Source organism: Lissotriton helveticus, chromosome 11 (genome assembly GCF_964261635.1).
Source record: "Lissotriton helveticus chromosome 11, aLisHel1.1, whole genome shotgun sequence".
Taxonomy (NCBI): domain Eukaryota; kingdom Metazoa; phylum Chordata; class Amphibia; order Caudata; family Salamandridae; genus Lissotriton; species Lissotriton helveticus.
Genome location: NC_136072.1, coordinates 1,171,559,109 through 1,171,578,273, shown reverse-complemented (window position 1 = coordinate 1,171,578,273; position 19,165 = coordinate 1,171,559,109). Strand labels below are relative to the sequence as shown.

Sequence of the window (19,165 nt, the reverse complement as noted above, 5' to 3'; positions counted from 1 at the left end):
ATAAATCAAAATGTTTTTGAAGTAGATATATGTAAATATATACTATTATATGTGTTTAACTTTTATTTAAATTAAGTTAATTTGTTATAGTTGTTAAAATATATATTAAATGTATTTCATTTTTAAACGAATGTTATTATTTAATATGTATTAATTTATTTTATAAATATTTAAAAAGCGATATTTAGTACAACGATAATAATGACAGATCTCATCGATATTTTCATAGTGATACTTTCGTATTGCGATATTTTGGTGACCAATATTCTATTAGCGAACCCTTTACACCCCTCTTTGTTAACCTAAAGGTAAAAGCCTGGACTATAAACAACCAAAAACTTTCTAATTAGAAACGAAGATCTTAATTAAATGCAGTAACAGATCACAGTGCACTGAAAATCATGTCTTGCTCATTTATTTATTTCCGCCCGCGCTACGTTAGATATGTTTTAAATGCACAACTTCGTTATAAAGAAAAGGGCTTGTAAGTTACCGTTCTAGTTCTATGTCAGAACGGTGACGTCCTGACAGTGTAGTAACGGCGGCCATGACTGGGGGAGGCAAAAGGATGGAGTTTTATTAGCTTTAGAACGAGTGACGTCTTGCCTGACTCTGGAATGGAAGTTTACGCGCATGCGCATCTTCGGGTTTTTAATGGGTGTTCGAGAGTAGACCACTTTCAAAATAATGTTTAACATACGCTAGAAATATTTATATTTGCTCCAGCTGTAAAATAAATAAAGCTAATGATTTTAGCAGATGGATTTTTTTGCGTTGGTTGCTTCAGTTGGCTTGAACAGATTGACGAATCTGCGGTATATGAAGCCGTGTCATCTCGGAAGTGGCTAACGGGCCATTTTGTTTCCGGGAAACGGGTCTGAAACCAAAATGGCCGCAGAGTGACTTCCGGCGATAACTTCCGGCGGTGGACTGTGCAGGTCTTCGGTGACAGCTGCGGCGGGCCGGGCCCTTCCTTCATCCAGGCGGCGCAATGTACATATCAGGGCCGAAGAAGAGCGCCATGAAGCACCCGGCGGTGGCGCCGGCCGCCGCCCCCGAGCCGGCGGCTCCCGCGCCCCTCGGGCCCAAGGCCGACCTGCTGGTCTTCGGATACGCCTGCAAGATCTTCCGCGACGACGAGATGGCGCGATACCAGGAGCGTGGCCGGCACCTTATCCCCTGGATGGGCGACCCAAACACCCTGATCGATAGGTCGGTTACCCGCGCCGGGCCCGCTCTCTGCTGGGGAAGGGGGGCGGGGTGTGGTGGTGCTGGGGCTCTGCTTGTGTGTGGGGGTCCTGGAGGGGCCTGTCAGTGCAGCCTCCCGTGGAGAGTACTTCGAGCCTTCTCACATGCTCTCACCGCATCCATGGAGTGTCCCACCGTGCACGGAGCAGGCCGCACACCTCCGGGGGCCATGCTGGCTCCTCTGCCACCTTGCAGGCTCCTCTGCCCCCTTGCATCTCGAATCTGCCCCTCGTGTGGATGCCAGAGCCTTGCTCGTCCACCGGACCCTGGTGGTCCTCCAGGATGTCACCAATGACAATCCTGCCCCCTCAGAGGTACAAAGGGCAGCCCTCCTGCCCACCCTGCAGAAAGGTCTGCTGCCCACCCTGCAGAAAGGTCTCGAATCACACCATGCCCACCACCCTTTAATTTATCTTTTAATTTGTGCAAACTAGCCACTTTTTTCTCATTTGGCCAGTTTTCATCAGGTGGCCACGTTGACCGTCCACCCTGTTGTTGCATCCCTGTCAGCCCACCTTCATCACAATTGCAACTTTATTGCGTTCTTGTTAATGTCAACCTGCTTGGGCTCTCTTTCCACGTTGAGTGCCAGTTTGGAGGACGAACCACGGTAGGATGACAATGGCAAACATGCAGCCGAGTGGCAATTATGATGTGACACACAGCTTCCGCAATTCCTTTTTGCAACGTTTGTTTTGTTATGTGATTAACTGCAAACAGCAGAATCAACATGCAACAGTGGTTAAAAGCAGTGTGAATAGACTGAAGATGAGTTCTGTGTCACTTAACAAGTATGTCAATAACATCTGCAGAGATGATCCTAGCGATAGATATACCCGAATAGAATACATAGTCCAAAATGCCCAAGATGCTTATGATGATGAGATATAAGGAAACACTGGGGAGACCATCTCTCATTCCTCCTAATATCTAAGCTTGTCCTGTTAGCTGATAGTCTGCCGGCAAACCCTCTATTGCACACCATACTGACATACAACATGTATGGGCACCTCTCTTCTGGATACAGCTTTTCACTTGGGTGATTCTTTCATAATTCGATATTGTTGGGTGTATTTTCCCAGTTGGTTCACTCACATGTAACCTGTACACTCCTGGGAACTCCGTCAATATCCCTTTTTACATCTCTGTTGGACCTGATCACGCACTCTCTCCTTCTTTTGGAGCTTCTCTTTGGTTGGAACCCCAGTGTGTAGGCTCATCTGCCCCGTTCGTACTTTAGAGTCTTTTCTTTTAGCACCATGCCGTTTTTTTGTAGACCTGATGTCATGCATCCTGTGCCATCTCGCGCTGACCCAATCTCTACTCAATCTAAGTATTGCTCCATTGGCCTTACAGTGACCCGCCCTCCCCCAGTTGAACATCCCTTATACTACTCCAACTGGGCTATATGTCCACTTTTACCCTTGATCTCTGTCTTGCCTCAGCAACATTAGTACCCCAGACGGCTCTGCTTCACCTTAGGGGCCTCTGAAAATTGGTACCCCGATTCTTCCTTTGACAACTGCTTGGAAAGTACACTTGATAACCATAGAAATCCATAATTAGTGGTCTCAAACTTGACAGCAGCATAAGTCTTCACGTGTTAGCATTTGTTGAGTAACATCTGCTCCAAAATTCAATTAAACGTTGTCCTGTAGTTTGATGTCCCTGTAATCGCCCCTTCGGTTTACTCGCAGTATAATCACGGCTACTTGGTTTATGCCTCTGCCCTCAGTTCAGACAACATTGTACAGCAACCTGTTTGAGGCTTATAAAAACAAAAGTTGTTACTGCAGAGCTATTTTTATATTGTGCCTCCTGCCCCGAGTGTACCCTTAGCTTATGACTGTCAGATTTCCATCTCATGAAGTTTGATAAGGAAATCAAGTTTTTAAAATAACTAATACTGAGATGACAGAAACTCATACATCCGCTGTCGAAAATGTTGTACCAGTAAACGTTCATTGATTTCAATCATCGACTGCCATTTTTCAGCAGAATAACAAATTTAAAGAAGTATTTTTGAGAACAACTTTGCAAATAGATGAAGCTGAGATAACTATGTTTCTGACCTATGGCTCCTGTTTTAGTGTTGATATTAAAAAAATATGTTTGTGGTTCATGACTGAGTTCCATTACAGACCCGTAAGCAATTTAGGGCGAGTGCATTACATGTTATTTAACTAAGACTAGCAGGACCGGACAACGACCTTGCCTTTTTTAACATGTTGACTCAGAACTTCTAAATCACTGACGTCTTGTGTTCTCGCTGTTTTTCTGTAGCAGCAGTTTACTTAATAATTAGCATTTATGAAAATGTAGTTTGATTGGCAACCGTAAATTCATTTTCTCTAAAGCTAATACATGTTCAGTAACAATCACCAATTCTTTCAGGTGTTTTTTCCTTTTTATTATTATTATTATTTTTTTTTTTTGCAGTTCTCCTTTAACTGCACAGGTTGCTGCTGTTCCAATACTTGTATCTGTCTCTCTCTGTCTGTCACATAACCTAGAACTTGCTTCCTCAGCAGCATGGCTTAGGGCCGAGCCTAGCCATAATTTATTCTCCGGAGGATGCAGCTTTCTGTGGCGAAGATCTGTCCTGAGAGGTGAGACTTGCAGTAAGAAGCAATGAAACTTCCAGCATTTGGTTCTTACGGATAGGTATTTATGCTCGGGTTTGTGTTAATGTAAACTAGTTAATTCTTCCAGAAGCAATATTTCTTTGCCAATGTTTAGTGGAACGATGTAGGGTAAGATCGATATTGAAACAGGTCCACTTTAAAACTGTAAGACTAATTTACTCAAACTAGTTTTATTGTACCATTTTTATAGAGCTTTTTTCCTTTCAAAAATCATCTTTTCTAGCTCTTACGCAGTTTCTACAGGTCTTAAATGCAGGTTTTAGAGTCTGTGTAAGTGGCACTGTTTAAATAGTTATTTTACTTTAAAGTAAAAAGCAAATGGTAACAGGTAAGTTTTGTCGTGTCGCAGACGAGAAAGGCAAATCTACTAAGTTGACCAGCGGTTTCATATTGCAGGTATGACGGGCGTGGTCACCTGCATGACCTTTCTGATTATGATGCTGAACATACTTCTTGGAATCGTAACTACCACCTGTCTGAAGAGGAGGCAAGAATCGAGACCCTCTGTGACGAAGAGAGGTATTTAGCCTTGCATACGGACTTGCTTGAGGAGGAGGCAAGGCAAGGTACTGATCACGAAAAAAATTCTGAAGTACCCGGTGTATTTGAATGTACTGAATAAAGTAATAATCTACTTCTGCACATATACTCACTTTTTCTGATATTATCTGTTTGACAGTATCCAGTGGACTGGAAAAGCAGGAGACTTTGCGTATCAGAGAGGACCTCAGCATAGTTTATTTGTAGACCCTCACAGAATCTGCCCAACTTTTGATGGCAGGCTGGAATTTGAAACCAAATACCCTTTAATTATTCTTCACAGGACTGTAAATGAAAGCCAGTATTTGCGTGTACTACTGTCTCCTTTTCAATGTCTCGCCTGAATTCTGAATTGTAAGAAATTTGCAGGAAAATTGCGTGACCTTCCATTTTCCTGCCCAAAGTTCACATAAAGAGTTTGCAGCTATGCCCTGCTGTGGTGTTGAAGGTGGGGGCTAGTGGTGAGAGCATGTGGAAGTTTTAAGTACCGGACATTTGACCAATCAGATCACATTGCCCCTCCAAGGTCTCAGTTAAAATGCTTCTATGTCGTTTTAAACAGCAAAAAAGTGCTTTTTTTTACCACCTTTGGAACCTGTGTCACCGTGACCCACTAAGCGTGCAATACTAATTTGAGATGATTTTGTGCACAGTTATCAAATGGGTTTTGTAAACTGAAAAGCATTCAATCTGAGGTACTCTCAACATCCAGGCTTCTTTTATTACCTGTTGTTTTTCTAGCCACTTTTCAAATGCTTTAGGCCCATGTGCAACTTTAATTCTATTGTGCTAATTAAAATGTGTTTTCCTTCAAGAGGAAGAATACAAGCGCTTGAGTGAAGCCCTCGCAGAAGATGATGCTTATAACTCAGTGGGTTTCTGCTATAATAGTGATTACTATGACCCATCACAGCCCACAGAGGAAGAGGAAAACCAAAAAGAAAAAGGTACATAAGCCTGTCTATATTATTGGAATATGATGTGGCAGTTGTCTGTTATATTGCCTGTATTTATGTAGCGCGTCACTGTTTGTATGGACCTGTAGCTATTTTGATATCTGAGCACCCATCACAGCCTGTGAACATTGCATTTGGCTGTTTATCATAAGGCTTAGAGGTGAATCACATTGATTAGCGCGGCTGGCAGGGTTCGACCAATAGATTTGTAATAAATGAGATTGGTAATGTTTAGATCTTAAGTAAATTACTTTTATTCAATCTGTATAGCAATAATTGCAAGGCTAGCATAGCCCTGTTTTTATGTAGCCCTTCAACTTGCCACCTAGTAGCTCATAGTAGGGAGAACATCTAGCATGCATTCAAAGTTTCTCCGAGTTACTTAACCAAATACCTTGACATCGGTCTACTTGACTCCAGTGATGGCGATCTCCCCTTACCTACCCACCAATCAAAATGTTTTATATTAACCCTATTCGAACAGTAACTTCTCATCCTTGCTGTGGCAACCATTTTGCTCAGCCTGTCAACATTACAAATCCAGAATTTCACAGTTCCAAAAGTCAAACTTGTCAACAAACTCTACAATGTGCCTGGGAAAAGTTGAAATTGTCCACCTTAGAAACACTAAACCACAGCAAACCCTTCACCAGAAAATATTAAGGTACAATGCATCAGCCATTCCAACTTTAAATAAAAGACTGTTAAAAGATTTTAGCGCCATTATTGCATGGGAACAGTATTGTGCTTTCCACGCACCAGTTAATCAAAATGGTTTACCAAGGAACTCCCTATACTCAAATCCAGTAGCAAAGCACTTAAACAAAAATGGCTGAAAACCCTAGATCAGGACAGTGCTATAGACTCGCCAATTTTACAGCTGCAGAGCAACAATTGGAGAGAGACAAAATAAATATTTCTCGTCTTGCCTTTGCATCATGGCCCACATAAGTCTTGAATATTTTCTAAATTTAAAGATACCACAGCTTTCTCCACTGACCCATGTCTTCTCATATTCTGGCTGATTGTTTAGTTGAAAAAAAGAGGCTACCTACTCTGCTAATCTCAAAGATACCAGTAAACTATTCCCACTCTCCCATAGCAGAAGCACATCCCGAAACTGCTGAAGGAAACCTAAGTACATTTAGTATCGGTCTCTAGAGTCACATCTCACTAAATTTGGTTCCCTAGCTGATCTCCTCCCCCTCCCCTCCCCGCTCCCCCAGTTGCCTTTCAGAAAATCCCATCCATCAAACCTGTAGCAGAAGCAGAATGAATGATTATGAGCTCCTCACTTTTTATGGGTACTGTGGCACAAGTGCTCAAATGCTCATCACACAAACCCCTCATAAAACAAAATAAGTCACTGGATACAATTATCTCTGCGAACTACAGACATGAAGAAAATGAATGTTCCCTGGAAAAACCAATTGAAAAGACAACCAACACCCAAATCCTGGAATTCATTGAAAAAAGGCATTCTTTCTGATTTGCAGGCAGGACCTCATTCTCCCAGAGGAATCAAATATATTGTTGTCTACATATTGGATAAAATAAGAATGTGGATGCTGAAAGAGGGGCTTCCTTTATCCCAGCAAACCTTTCCTGCTTTCTGTGCAGTCATCCAACCAACACTTCTAACCAGAATGTGCACATCCAAGGAAAGCCTAGGGTTGTATCCCCTCCTTCCTTTTCAGCAGCAGTCCTACTACTCCCCTGAGCACAGCAGTATCTCACCCACAGCCCTTTCGACATTACCATGGGCTATTGTTGAATCAGTCATTCAGTCTGTCTTATTACTACTGCAATGCCAACACTGTTAAACTTCACATTCAAGATCTACGTGGCGCCACATCCAGATAAGCAAATGCTTGATTACGGTGAAAGATGGGATGACAGCTAACTATCCGACAAAATCCAAATCCTTAGCTGTGGAACTGGCTAGTGATACAAGAAATCCTGGCCTGATTTTCAAACCTAGAATGAGCACCTTACTGGACAAGTACAACAGAAAGCGGAGACGTCCTACTACATGCAGAACTTACCTTGCTACTACAATTAGATCCTGAGTGAAACACACTACAAATATGATCAAAATCTTAAGACTAATTTTTTTCTATGTAGGCTTCACCCTAAGAATCCAAGCAACAGCTGCCTTTGAGCTTTCACTCCTGGACTATGTAACCTATATCTAGGAGCCAAGAAATCTCTCGTTAATAAAGTACAACAGATGCAACAATCGAATGCCAGTCTGCTAAACATGAAAACCTGCGACCACAACATGCCTGTCCTTTTGGGCTTGCACCGGCTCTGAGACTTGCCAGATCATGTTCCAAGCACTGTGTAAAACACCTTGAGCACTAGTGGAAGTCTCCAATCCAACTCACTCCTAATGCTGAGATTCCACTATTCAACAGGACACGTCTCGAAAGGCATTCTTTTGCAGTCCAACCCTAATCAGAGATTTTCGGAAGGCAGTAAAATATTGTTGAAGTTGAGGGAATTTATAGAGCGCGCGCATACCAAAACGGTTTCATGGCGCTAATACAGTGCGGTACAGAATAGACGACACTTCGACCTCAAACGCTCTGGTGAATAGCCAGGTCTTCAAACCTTTACGGAACTCTAAATATGATTGGGAGATACGAAGGTTGTCAGGGAGAGCGTTCCAAAACCTGGGAGCCAAGAAGGAAAAACTTCGGATTTCTGCCTCTGGGCAATAAAACATCTCAAAGAAAGCACCCAACAACCACAATAAAAGTGAGCCACATACCCTTTAAGCACCTGCATGCTTCTGAGCAGCACCACGTTGTCCACAGCAGTCCACACCATGCGTTGGGACCAGTCTACATCCACACACTTCTGCAGCCAGACATACTGCTAGATCCTTTGTAGTTGCGGATGGATTGAGTGCCATGGTGCCCCATTAACGGCAGTTGTACGCTATGCAACTGCCATACAACAAACTTTATTCAGTAGGCATGCTTCCATTCTTTCCGCCCCTCTTCTGTATGCCAGTCACCAGCACAGCATGACGCCAAAGACTATAGTTGTTTAAGTTTTTACACTATAACAGCATAACCATGTTCTGCTGTAGTCATACTTTATTTTACACACTATAGGCAGCTCCTGGCACAGTCACATGTACTAAACAGCCCCAGTCCAAATGGTCACTTAGGGTATGCAGTCTCTGCATGACATCCAGGCCAAGTTGTGTTCTTACAGGGCCTCCCCGCGCAAAGCTTTTGGGGCACCGGAGTGTGAATTGCCTTAACAGTATTCAAGATTTGGGGCCACCCCATAACCCAGACGAAAAGGTACAGATAAGCGAAATGAAACGGGGATTATCAGCGGTAATTATATTTGATCAAAGTCAATAATATGACATTATTATAGTAAGTAGAAGAATCGTTTTGGCTAACTTTAATGCCCAACACAGTCAATCGCTCGATTTGAGAGCTATCAAGGCACAATGAGGGGGTGGTGAACTAAGTGACTGACTGTTGAACCGAACACACAAAATTGCAAGCTTTGTTAAATCCGAAGTATCATTTAAAAAAATTATTTTTTTAATTAAAGACCTTTATTGTTCTAGACAGTCCATCTCGTATTCACACAGCATTTAGCCTACAACCCATACGGCCGGCCGCAATGGTTGTTAAACAGGGAGTATTGGTTAAGATGACACAGCCATTCAGCCGACAACCCGGGGGTCCGGCGGCGTAGGGTAAGGAGAGCATGCGGACATAGTATAGCACTTAGCACAATGGAGAAGTAGGTCCATACATTTTCCCATTTTCTGCAATAAGTCATGTAGGCTCGTCAGCGCGTCTGTGTCGTTTGTAATATTCGGGCAGCAACCTATATCCACAAAGTGTGCGCAGTGACAGAGGTAAGTATGGTGGTATGGTGTGGATCGGTTGCCGAGGGATTGAAAGTTCTATATGTGGAGGGTCGCTATAAAGTGAGCGCGTGAATAGTAGTATAGCTCACTAATGCAAGGAAATGAGCTCGCATCGCTGGTGACAGCAGAGCATGGCCATTACAGTCAGGCCTGGAATATTCGTCAGCCTAATACCCATGGCGTCTCACAGTAGTAGTCATGAGGGTGCACACAGCAGTGGCGCAAGTTTGTTCCCATGGTCAATCCTTCAGGGAAGGGGGGGGGATTCGTCCTCACCATGGCGCGCAGTGTGCGTGTACAGGGGAGGACCTGATGTTGTCTCGTCAGGAGTGCATCATGCCGTAAGGCATGCGTTGTCCCGTAGCAGTGTCACTGTATGTGGAATGTCGCGGTCTATGGCAATATAGGGTTCGGTCGGGGAACATGACCGATGAGTAAACAACTATAGGTATAAGCGCAACTGTGGAGTAATAGCGGGGCGGGAGTGAGAGAACGGCAGTGTTGGCAGCGCGGTATGCGATGAGAGGTCTGTAGTTAGCGAGTTCGGGGGGGGGCAGTGAGTTTTCATTGGTGGCGGGGCGGGTGGTGAGAGTGATCAAGGGGAGAGTGAGCACGTGGGCGTGGGCTCAGTGTGGTGCGCTAGCGGCCATAGCGGGTGAGCGAGAAGCTAAAGTGTTAATAATGGCATGGGTGCAGTGGCAGCCAGACGGGGGGGCGAAGGGGGGAGAGAGGGGGGCGTGGCGAGGGTCATAGTGTTCCGGCACGTGTCGTGTCTGTGCAGCAGCGGCTACTCACGCCATCTCAGTGCGCCTCACGTTCCTGGCAAGCTCGTTGAAAGGAATTAAGGAAAGCGTCCCAAGCCTGTGCAATAGGGAACTTCCGGAGGCCCGCTGTTTCCTCCCGGCAGAGCACTGCACTCTCTGCCCGTGCCCAATTAATGAAGGATGTGTGCCAGTGTCGGATGTGCGGGGGGGTAGCAGCCTTCCAATGTTTGGTGAGTAGGCGTTTGGCTGTGATGAGACCCATGTCCCAGAACCGTGTCGGCACCTTGTTCAACTTTGTGTGTTTGTAAAGCCCTAGTATACAGGCTTCCCATGTGTGCGGCACTTGTTCGCCGGTGCATTGTGTAAGTGTAGCTTTGACCTCTTCCCAGTACGATTGAATATTGAGGCAATGCCAGAGCATGTGTAAGAGATCCGCTCCCACTAGGGAGCAGCGCTGGCAGGCTGTATCTGTGAGGGAGAAGTATCAGTTGATTTTGTCAGGTGTGAGATAAGCCCGATGTAGAATGTACAGCTGGATAAGCTTAAAATGGGGGTTGCGTGGAATATTGGTCGGCCCCAGCAATATTCTCTCCCACTCTTTGTCCGTCCACTCTCTGCCTCTGTCAGTCGCCCATCTCACCCTCAATTGCGCGAGTGAAGGTTGCGTGTGTGCCAAGAGGGCCTGCGCCAGCCAGTGTATAACATGAGAGCCGTTGCCCATGACGTGTAGATATTGCATGAATTGATGCATCGGTGGTTCCTCTGTGATATCTCCCCAGGGGGTGGTCAGTGTGCGTACTATAGCTGCATGTAGTAGGAATTGCCCGGCAGGAAGGTCCGTGTTGGCGGCGAGGTTCTCAAAAGAGAGTAGCTCGCCCTCAGCGTAGAGGTCACCCAGTGTCTCCACTCCCGTTCGTGTCCAGCACGCCAACTGGGTCTCTGTCAATGCACCCGTCGCCCCAGGGGTGCCCTGGAGAGGGATTATCGGAGCATATGGTATCGTGGTCCGGGTGAGGCGCAAGCAGCAGAGGAAGCACTTGCGTGCTACCGCTAGGTGTAGCTGGGAAGGACAAGGGGGTCGTGCCAGGGGGTGGAATAATGCGCAGGTCTGCGCCTGGGTCCAGACAGTGATATCCGAGGCTGTGTCTTCTAGGTTCTTGCCACTAAGCCATCCCGACACCCACTGCAGTTGAGCCGCCAAGTAATACAATTCCATGTTGGGAATCGCCAGGCCTCCTGAAGCGGTAGGTATATATAATTTGACCAGGGCTACGCGGGGTCGGCCCGTATTCCAGATGAGGCCACGAAGCAGTGCCTCAATGTCCCGAAATATTTTAGTGGGGACATAAGTCGGAATATTGGAGAAGTAGTACAATAGTCGCGGCAGGACTATCATCTTGGCCAGTGCTACACGTCTAGGCACTTTTTAGGGGTAGGGTCTTCCAAAAGCCAATCTGGGCCCGGATAGAGGCAAACGCTCTCATCAGGTTTCCGTCTAGGATGTCTGCTGGATTCCGATATATGTGTATGCCCAGATAGCGGAATGTGCTGGGGTGCCACTGCAGCCTTGCTCCGCCGAGGTGTATGTCGACTTCAGGCGTGTCCGGGTTGAAGGAGTAAGCTCCCGATTTAGACCAATTGACCCGTAGGCCCGACATTTCCTCAAAGATTTGGAAAACGTCTGCGAGGAAATCTGGGATTGCCGTCAGATCCCGGACCTATAAGAGCAGGTCGTCCGCATACAGCGAAACCACATGGAGACCGTCCGCCAGTGGGATCCCCCATTCGTCCCCCCGCGACCGGAGAATCGTAGCTAGTGGCTTGATAGCTAGGGAGAATAACAGGGGCGACAGGGGGCAGCCCTGTCTGGTGCCTCTGCAGACACGGACGGTGTCAGAGATCAGTTTACCAGTGCGGACTCGGACCGTCGGTCCGTGGTAGAGTAAGTCCACCATGGCCTCATAGCCACCTCCCAGGACATACTTCTGTAGCACCGCCCCCAGGTATGGCCACTCGTTAGAGTCAAACGCCTTCTCCAGGTCTAACACCAAACACTCTGCTCGAGGCCAAGTCCGAACAGCGTACTTCTGAATATGGAATAGACGGCGTATGTTATGGGAGGTGTGGCGTGTGGGTACAAAGCCATTCTGATCTTGGTGTACCAGGAGGGGGACCAGAGGTGCCAGTCTTCGGGCTAGTGTGGATGCTAATATTTTATAGTCTGTGTTCAGGAGTGCCAGGGGGCGACAAGAGCCCAGTCGCGTGGCATCTCTATCAGGTTTGGGTATGGCTATCAAGGTAGCTTCGCTTAGAGTGGGAGGCAGAGCGGGTTAAATCCGAAGTATCATAACTAAATTATACAATAACATTTACTAAAACAAAGAAAGTAGCATGAGAGTCTGCCTGAGTCTGGAGACAAATAGGCAAATATGTTGTGGGAAACTGGCACATTGTTAATTGGCTGTGAGTGAACATCTCATGTCCCCGAATAGCATGAGAAGTGCATTAGTGCTACTTGACTGTTGGACAGTGTGGTTTACTTCCAAACTGACTAGAGGTGGAATCATCATCTGTGCTTTGCAGAGAAGATGCAAAAGACTCTCTGGCTTCTGAAACCAAAGACAACGCTTCATGATTCACGATGCTGGTGAGGTTTGGAGAAACGCTAGAGAGGGAGAGGCAAAAAGAACCATTCATCCTGTCTTTGCTGTTTGAAAATGCACACCGGTGCACATGCTAGTATCTGAAAGTGGGTCGGTACGGGTCATAAAGCAGGCAGTGAGGTTTCTGCAAGGTTAAGGAATGTTTGAGCGGGTTATATTTACAGGAAATGCACAGAGGAGAGATCTTCATATCCATGGAGTGTGCAATAAACAGGTTTTTTTCCTAAGTGAACTCTACCAAGCAAAAGCCATTCATTGTTATCAGAAGCTTGTTTCTACTGATTGCAATGTTCTTCGACAAGCCAAACCTGAATTAGTCAGTCAAGGCTGATAGTGAGCCAAGAAGTGGGGGCTATAACCATTCAAATGTTGCACACATTTCCATATTTAAAGCGTCCTAGATTGGCTGACGGTTCTCAAGCTTGTGTATGGCAAGTAAAAGTTCCAAGTATGTATGGACTGCTGATTTCAGAGGTTTTTTGCTATTTTGAGAACAAGGAGTACTTTATCGGACTGCAATTTACTATTATTGAGCAAATTCCTACTGTTTTAGAATGTTTTTTTTTTTTTAACTTTATTGATTGGTGTTGAAGAAAACTGTGTCTCCCGTTTTAGTTGACCCTGTAACATGTTTGTTATATCAACTAGCATCCTGAATCCTAGTTTACTGTCCAGGGGATTCCCGCATACATCACAGACTACCTGAGAAAAAGAAAGACCAACATATGTACTCTCTACACACACTTGTTAGCTTCTAGCACATGACTAAATTGTCACCAAGAGAACTAGCAGCTACGTAGCTGGATTATTGAGAATTAATAACTGGCCTCAGGAGTAACACTGATGTAAAACGCTTTGATAAAGCCTGCTATTTACCAATTTTCACGTCTTTGTGCCAGAGCTCAACACGTCTAAGGCTTATCCGTTAGGTTAACATGTGATTGAAATATGTCTGCAGCAGATTACAGTTACATTAAACATGAAACTGTATTTAAACTCTTTCCACGTCTAGGTAGCTGTTAGATTAATTTAGGTACATTAATCCCAAATCCTGAGCTACAGAATTGGGATTTGATGATTTTTTTACAAACGTAAATTTCAATTCTCCAAAACAGAAAGGTCAACCTATTTCATTAACTTGTCCTCATGTTTGTGTTAGAGGAGGAAGGGAGTTTTTCATGGCAGCTGGTTGTTGCAGAATCCTGTACGTTCTTCCAAAGCATGTTCCTTTATTGGTGTTCACAAAAGTTTGCAACTGATCCATACCTAAACTGAAGCAAATGCGCCAGATAATTGTATTTTTATGATGATGAGACATTCTCCATATTTAATTTGGTTGTTGAAAAGCAGCATTGTTAATTTTTGGAATACAGTTTACTGAAAAGTTCCCTACTGGGATATGTACCGTTGCACACGTGTGAGTTCTTTGGAAGTGTACATTTTCACTTAGTGAACACAAATCTGAAGTGACACTAAGAATTGGGCTGCAGGGACTCTTATTGAGCCGCCAGGAACAACACATCTAAGAAGAATGTGCTTTGTTGTAGCTGTTTGAATAAATGTTGTTCGGGTATGGGTCTCTTATATTGTTTGTTATTATTTTTTAGTAGAATCGGTGGCAATTGAAGAGAGTGAGGAACCCTTTATAGCTCCCCTGGGAGCGAATGTGCCTTCCGATGTGGAATTGGTATGTATGCTTTCAATGAGGAATTTTGCTGTAAATGAGAAAAATCTGTTATGCCCTGTGTTAATTTTGAGTGTGTATCTCTATCACTCTCTTTTGTTCCCATGTCAATATACTAGTCTATTAGACCAGCACAAATTGCGTTTTTTGAACAGTCCGTCACCAAAAGCATGTCGTTCGTACTGTTTGTCCCTGTGCTTCAGTGCCACGTTACCAGAAGCTTGCAGCCGGTGCTGATGCTTTGGAGCCTGATGTTTTCTGTACTGTTTGTGGGAGAAACTTTTAGTTTTGCCTATGACTTGTCAGAAATACTTCGACCACTTGTCCTTTGGGTTAGCCATTACTGGGGCCTAGTTTTTGATTACACCAGGAGCCACCACTCTTTACCTGCAGGGACATGAGCTTTATGCTTGCTTTTTCGGTATTACTGTTCTTCTGTCTGGTAGAATGCATTGTGAGGGATACTTCTAACTGTGGATTCCTCATCTGTAAAACGTACCACAGGCATCCGACTGGATCCAGAAACTTCTAAGCATCCAGGTCGCCAGTGGAGGGTGCTGGACTCAATTGACACCAGATTACGCCAATGAGGCTATAAGGCACCCATCCTTGTGCACCAACATCTGCGACCTTTTTTTGTGAGCCTTCGACTCTGACTAGGAGCTTCACTTGTTTATGAATTTTCCTTAGAAAATTACAAAAATCTGTACCAAAATGTTTCGGCTTAAAAAGTGGACTTTGAACCAATAGGGACTCATGTCCATTGCGGTATTCCATGCGGTTTTCCTGTAATGCCTGGGGTTTGACCATGATGCCAAGGCAAAACTCTTTATGGCCTGGGCGAAAATCGTTAACGACGTTCCACCCACCCATCTTCATCCTCGGGTAAAAAGAAGAAACACAGGAAGAAGGAGGTCAAGCATTCTAGAGGTAAGTCACCTCACAGGTCCCCTTCTCACACAGGACAATCGTCCTTTGATCTGGGGTTTGTCCCTGTCCCTCCAGCGGATCCTCTGTGCTGCCATGCTCCACCTGTGGGCTTGTCCCCGGGCATACGTCCATTATTAACCAAAGCCCTGTGGCAGAGGGCAGAGGTTTAGCGCGCTGTGCGCTGTAAAGCCTTATTTTAATTCTGTTTTGCTTGCCTCTCTGCTGCTGAGTGCTAGCAGCTTCAAACTTCATTTCCCCCGCTGACTACAAGCGGTGAGTGGCACACTTTGTGTTTTAACTTTCCTCCCCCACCCCGCCCTCCTGACTCCTCCCACCTCGGCGTCATCGCCTATTTAGGATCCGCCTACTTCTGCCTCGCGATTAACCAAAGCCCTGTGGCAGAGGGCAGAGGTTTAGCGCGCTGTGCGCTGTAAAGCCTTATTTTAATTCTGTTTTGCTTGCCTCTCTGCTGCTGAGTGCTAGCAGCTTCAAACTTCATTTCCCCCGCTGACTACAAGCGGTGAGTGGCACACTTTGTGTTTTAACTTTCCTCCCCCACCCCGCCCTCCTGACTCCTCCCACCTCGGCGTCATCGCCTACTTAGACGGGCCTTATGTGTCAGCGCAGCGGACGAGCGCAGCGGGCGCGACGTAGGCGCGACGTAGGCGCGCCGGAGTCAAGCCCGTCTGCGCCCGTCCGCGCCAGGACGGGCCTAGGGATGTGGATACTACCATCTCCTATTCATCCCCCGCCCTTATGCACCTTCGAGCTGCTGACTGCCCCTTATCGTTTGACACCTGGACGCGGATCACTTCATTAGGAATCACTGGTAATCTACCCCCCCACCTTGGCCCGCTCACTCCTCCCATTTCCCTCACTATTCCTGAGTCGCAGATCCGCCTACTATATTTGAACACTCGTTCTTTAGTCAGGCATCAAACTGACATTTTCCATCTACTTACGACTGAAAGGCCTGACGTTCTTTTACTTTCTGAGACCTGGCTTACGGACGACTCCCTCCCGGACATACTGGCAGCATTACCTCCTGACTACTGCCTGCTTAACACCAACCGCCATGGGGGTCGCCCTGGAGGGGGGGTCGCGGCGGTAATACGTAAGGATATTCAGGTTATCACCCCCACTTCCATGACCTTTCCCGATGTAGATAACCTTGTCTTCAGTCTTGGAACCGAGGTGGGCGCAGTTACCTTTATGGTACTCTACCGCCCCCCACAATCCATGCCCTCCTTCCCCGCACTGTTTATTGAGCAGCTTGCTAGCATTGCTACCTCCTCTCCACGCATAGTTATTGCTGGGGACTTTAATTATTGGTTTCAGCACAGGGACGCTGGCCCCCACGCTCTCGAATTGTTTGAAGGTCTCTCGAGCCTGAACTTCAGCCAGTTAGTCACCTCCCCCACCCACAGTGGTGGCCATATACTTGATCATATCTGGGTCTATGGGGTGAAGCCCTCCCACCCGCTCATTACACCTTGCGTGTGGTCGGACCACCGCCTTATCGACACCACCATCTCGATGGCTGGTCAGGTCAGGATCCCTTCGCGGGAGGGTGGCATGGCTCGTAAGTGGAAGGCCGTCGACTCCTCCAAACTGCTAACTTACCTGTCTCACACACGTCCCCCTTCCCTCAATAACCTTGACATTAATGAGCTAGATGGGCAAGTTTCTAACTGGCTCATATCAGCCAGCGACATCTTTGCCCCACTAACTAAGTTCCCTCGCTCTCGTCATAACCATTTTCATAAATGGTTTACTCCACTCCTTAAAACTTTACAGTTAGAACTTCGTCAATTTGAACGCAGATGGAGAAGAGACTACTGCCCGTCAAGCAGAGATATCTATGTGGCAGCTCGTAATAGGTATAAATCCGCTATCTCTGCAGCCAAGAAAGCCTATGTCTCCGAGCGTATCCTGTCAGCTCCCTGTAAGTCGAAGGAGATCTTCAGAGTTCTGGACGAGTTCACGTCTGACGCCAGAACGCTCCTGTCCCAGGCCCCTACCCAGGAATCTTGCAATGCACTTAGCACCTTCTTCCTACAGAAGATTGTTTTGATTAAGGGCACTATCCCGGTCACTTCATTGGATGCTGTTTCCACCACATCCCCCCATAATGCTTTCTCTATCACCCAGCTTCCCCCACTAGACGCTATATCTCTAGCCAACCTGGCTGCCCGGATCAAGTCTGGCTCTCCTGACGACCACTGTCCACCTTCCATACTTTGCGACATCTGCCACTCTCTACCCGACTGCATCCTTCCTCTGCTCAATTCTTCTCTTCTTTCCGGGACGGTACCCAGCTCCTTCAAGGAGGCCGTCCTAGTGCCCCTGTTGAAGAAGCCTGGAGTCGACCCTGCCGTCCCGGCAAACTATCGTCCTATCTCTCTCTTACCCTTTTTCTCAAAAATCTTGGAAGCCCATGTGACTGCCTGCCTCTCGGGGTTCATCGAGAGTTCCATCTTTCTCGAGGCCAACCAGGCCGGCTTCCGTCCTGGTCATTCTACGGAGGCTGTGATCCTGGCTGTCCTAGACACCTTGAGAGACGGAGCTGACAAGGGTACCTCCCAGGCCCTGGTATTATTAGATCTGTCGGCCGCTTTCGACACGGTGGACCATAACATCCTTCTCCACCGTGTCGAACAGGCCGGCATCCAGGGCCTGGCGCTGGCCTGGGTGAAATCTTTCCTTATGGGGAGATCCCAGTCCCTCAGCCTAGGCACATTTAGGGCCCCAAGGGAACATCTGCCTTGTGGGGTCCCCCAGGGCTCCTCTCTGTCCCCTCTTCTTTTCAATCTCTATCTTCGCCCTCTTCTTTCTTCTTTGAGGCAGTGGGACGTCCGCGTCTTCAACTACGCGGACGACCTACAACTCATTTTCTCTCTAAACTCTTCTTCTGCTATCCCCACTTTTCAGGCAGTCATGTCCCACATCTTCCAGTGGATGTGTCAGAACCAGTTGAAATTGAACCCTGGTAAGACGGAGCTCCTCCTGCCGGGTAAGAGCGCCGTCCACTGGGGTCCACATTTCTGGCCGACAGAGCTTGGCTCTCCTCCCTCTCCGGTAACCTCGGTGAAAAGCCTCGGGGTCACTATTGACGCTGGGCTCTCTCTGGGGCCGCAGGTGGGGACAGTGGTCTCCTCCTGCATGTTCCAACTACGCAGGATTAGGAAGGTGGCCTACCTTCTTACTCCCGATGCCTTGCTTCAAGTCATCATGGCCCTTGTTCTCTCCCGCCTGGATTTTTCAAATTCCATCTACCACGGTTTGCCCAAATGTTCCATCAATAGGTTGCAAGTCATTCAAAACCAGGCGGCGAGACTGGCCCTCGGGATTCCGAAGTGGCAGTCCGCCAAACCTCTCCTTATCAAGCTACACTGGCTCCCGGTCAGTCTAAGGGCTGCCTTTAAGGTTGGCTGTCTTATTTTCAAATCTCTCTCTGGTTCCTGCCCCGCTTTTCTGAAATCCCTTATCCGACCTTACTGTCCCTCACGTAACCTTAGATCACTTCACTTACATCTTCTGGTGGTCCCTCCCTTTAAACTCTGTAGATCTGGGGGTCGAAGATTTGCCTTTCTCGGCCCCAAACTTTGGAACTCTCTCCCCCTCCCAGTTAGGACTTCCGGTACTCTCATTCAATTTCGCAAATCACTAAAAACCTGGCTTTTCCCACAATCCTGCTAAATCCCCTCTGTTTCCTCAGCACCCTTTCAGCGCCATGATACCTCCGGTGACAGTGCGCTATACAAAATCCCCTTAACATAACATAACATAACATAACATAACATTATTGCAGCCAGCCTTTTCATCATTCGA

The 19,165-nt window shown here is 46.6% G+C and overlaps 1 protein-coding gene across 5 annotated transcripts in view; it reads left to right on the top strand.

The window, feature by feature from the left end:
- The first annotated feature begins 866 nt into the window (after window positions 1-866).
- SFSWAP (splicing factor SWAP) overlaps window positions 867-19,165 on the top strand; it is a 579,257-nt gene continuing 560,958 nt past the window's right edge. For 3 of the 5 annotated variants that reach the window (XM_078667992.1, XM_078667991.1, XM_078667989.1), the window contains exons 1-4: window positions 867-1,212; window positions 4,290-4,459; window positions 5,249-5,380; window positions 14,328-14,407. In XM_078667992.1, coding sequence (XP_078524118.1) covers window positions 992-1,212; window positions 4,290-4,459; window positions 5,249-5,380; window positions 14,328-14,407 — 603 coding nt within the window. In that variant the 5' untranslated portion in view covers window positions 867-991. Of the gene's footprint in view, window positions 3,858-4,289; window positions 4,460-5,248; window positions 5,381-14,327; window positions 14,408-19,165 lie in introns of all 5 variants that reach the window. The other 2 variants (XM_078667990.1, XM_078667993.1) reach the window with 2 other exon arrangements.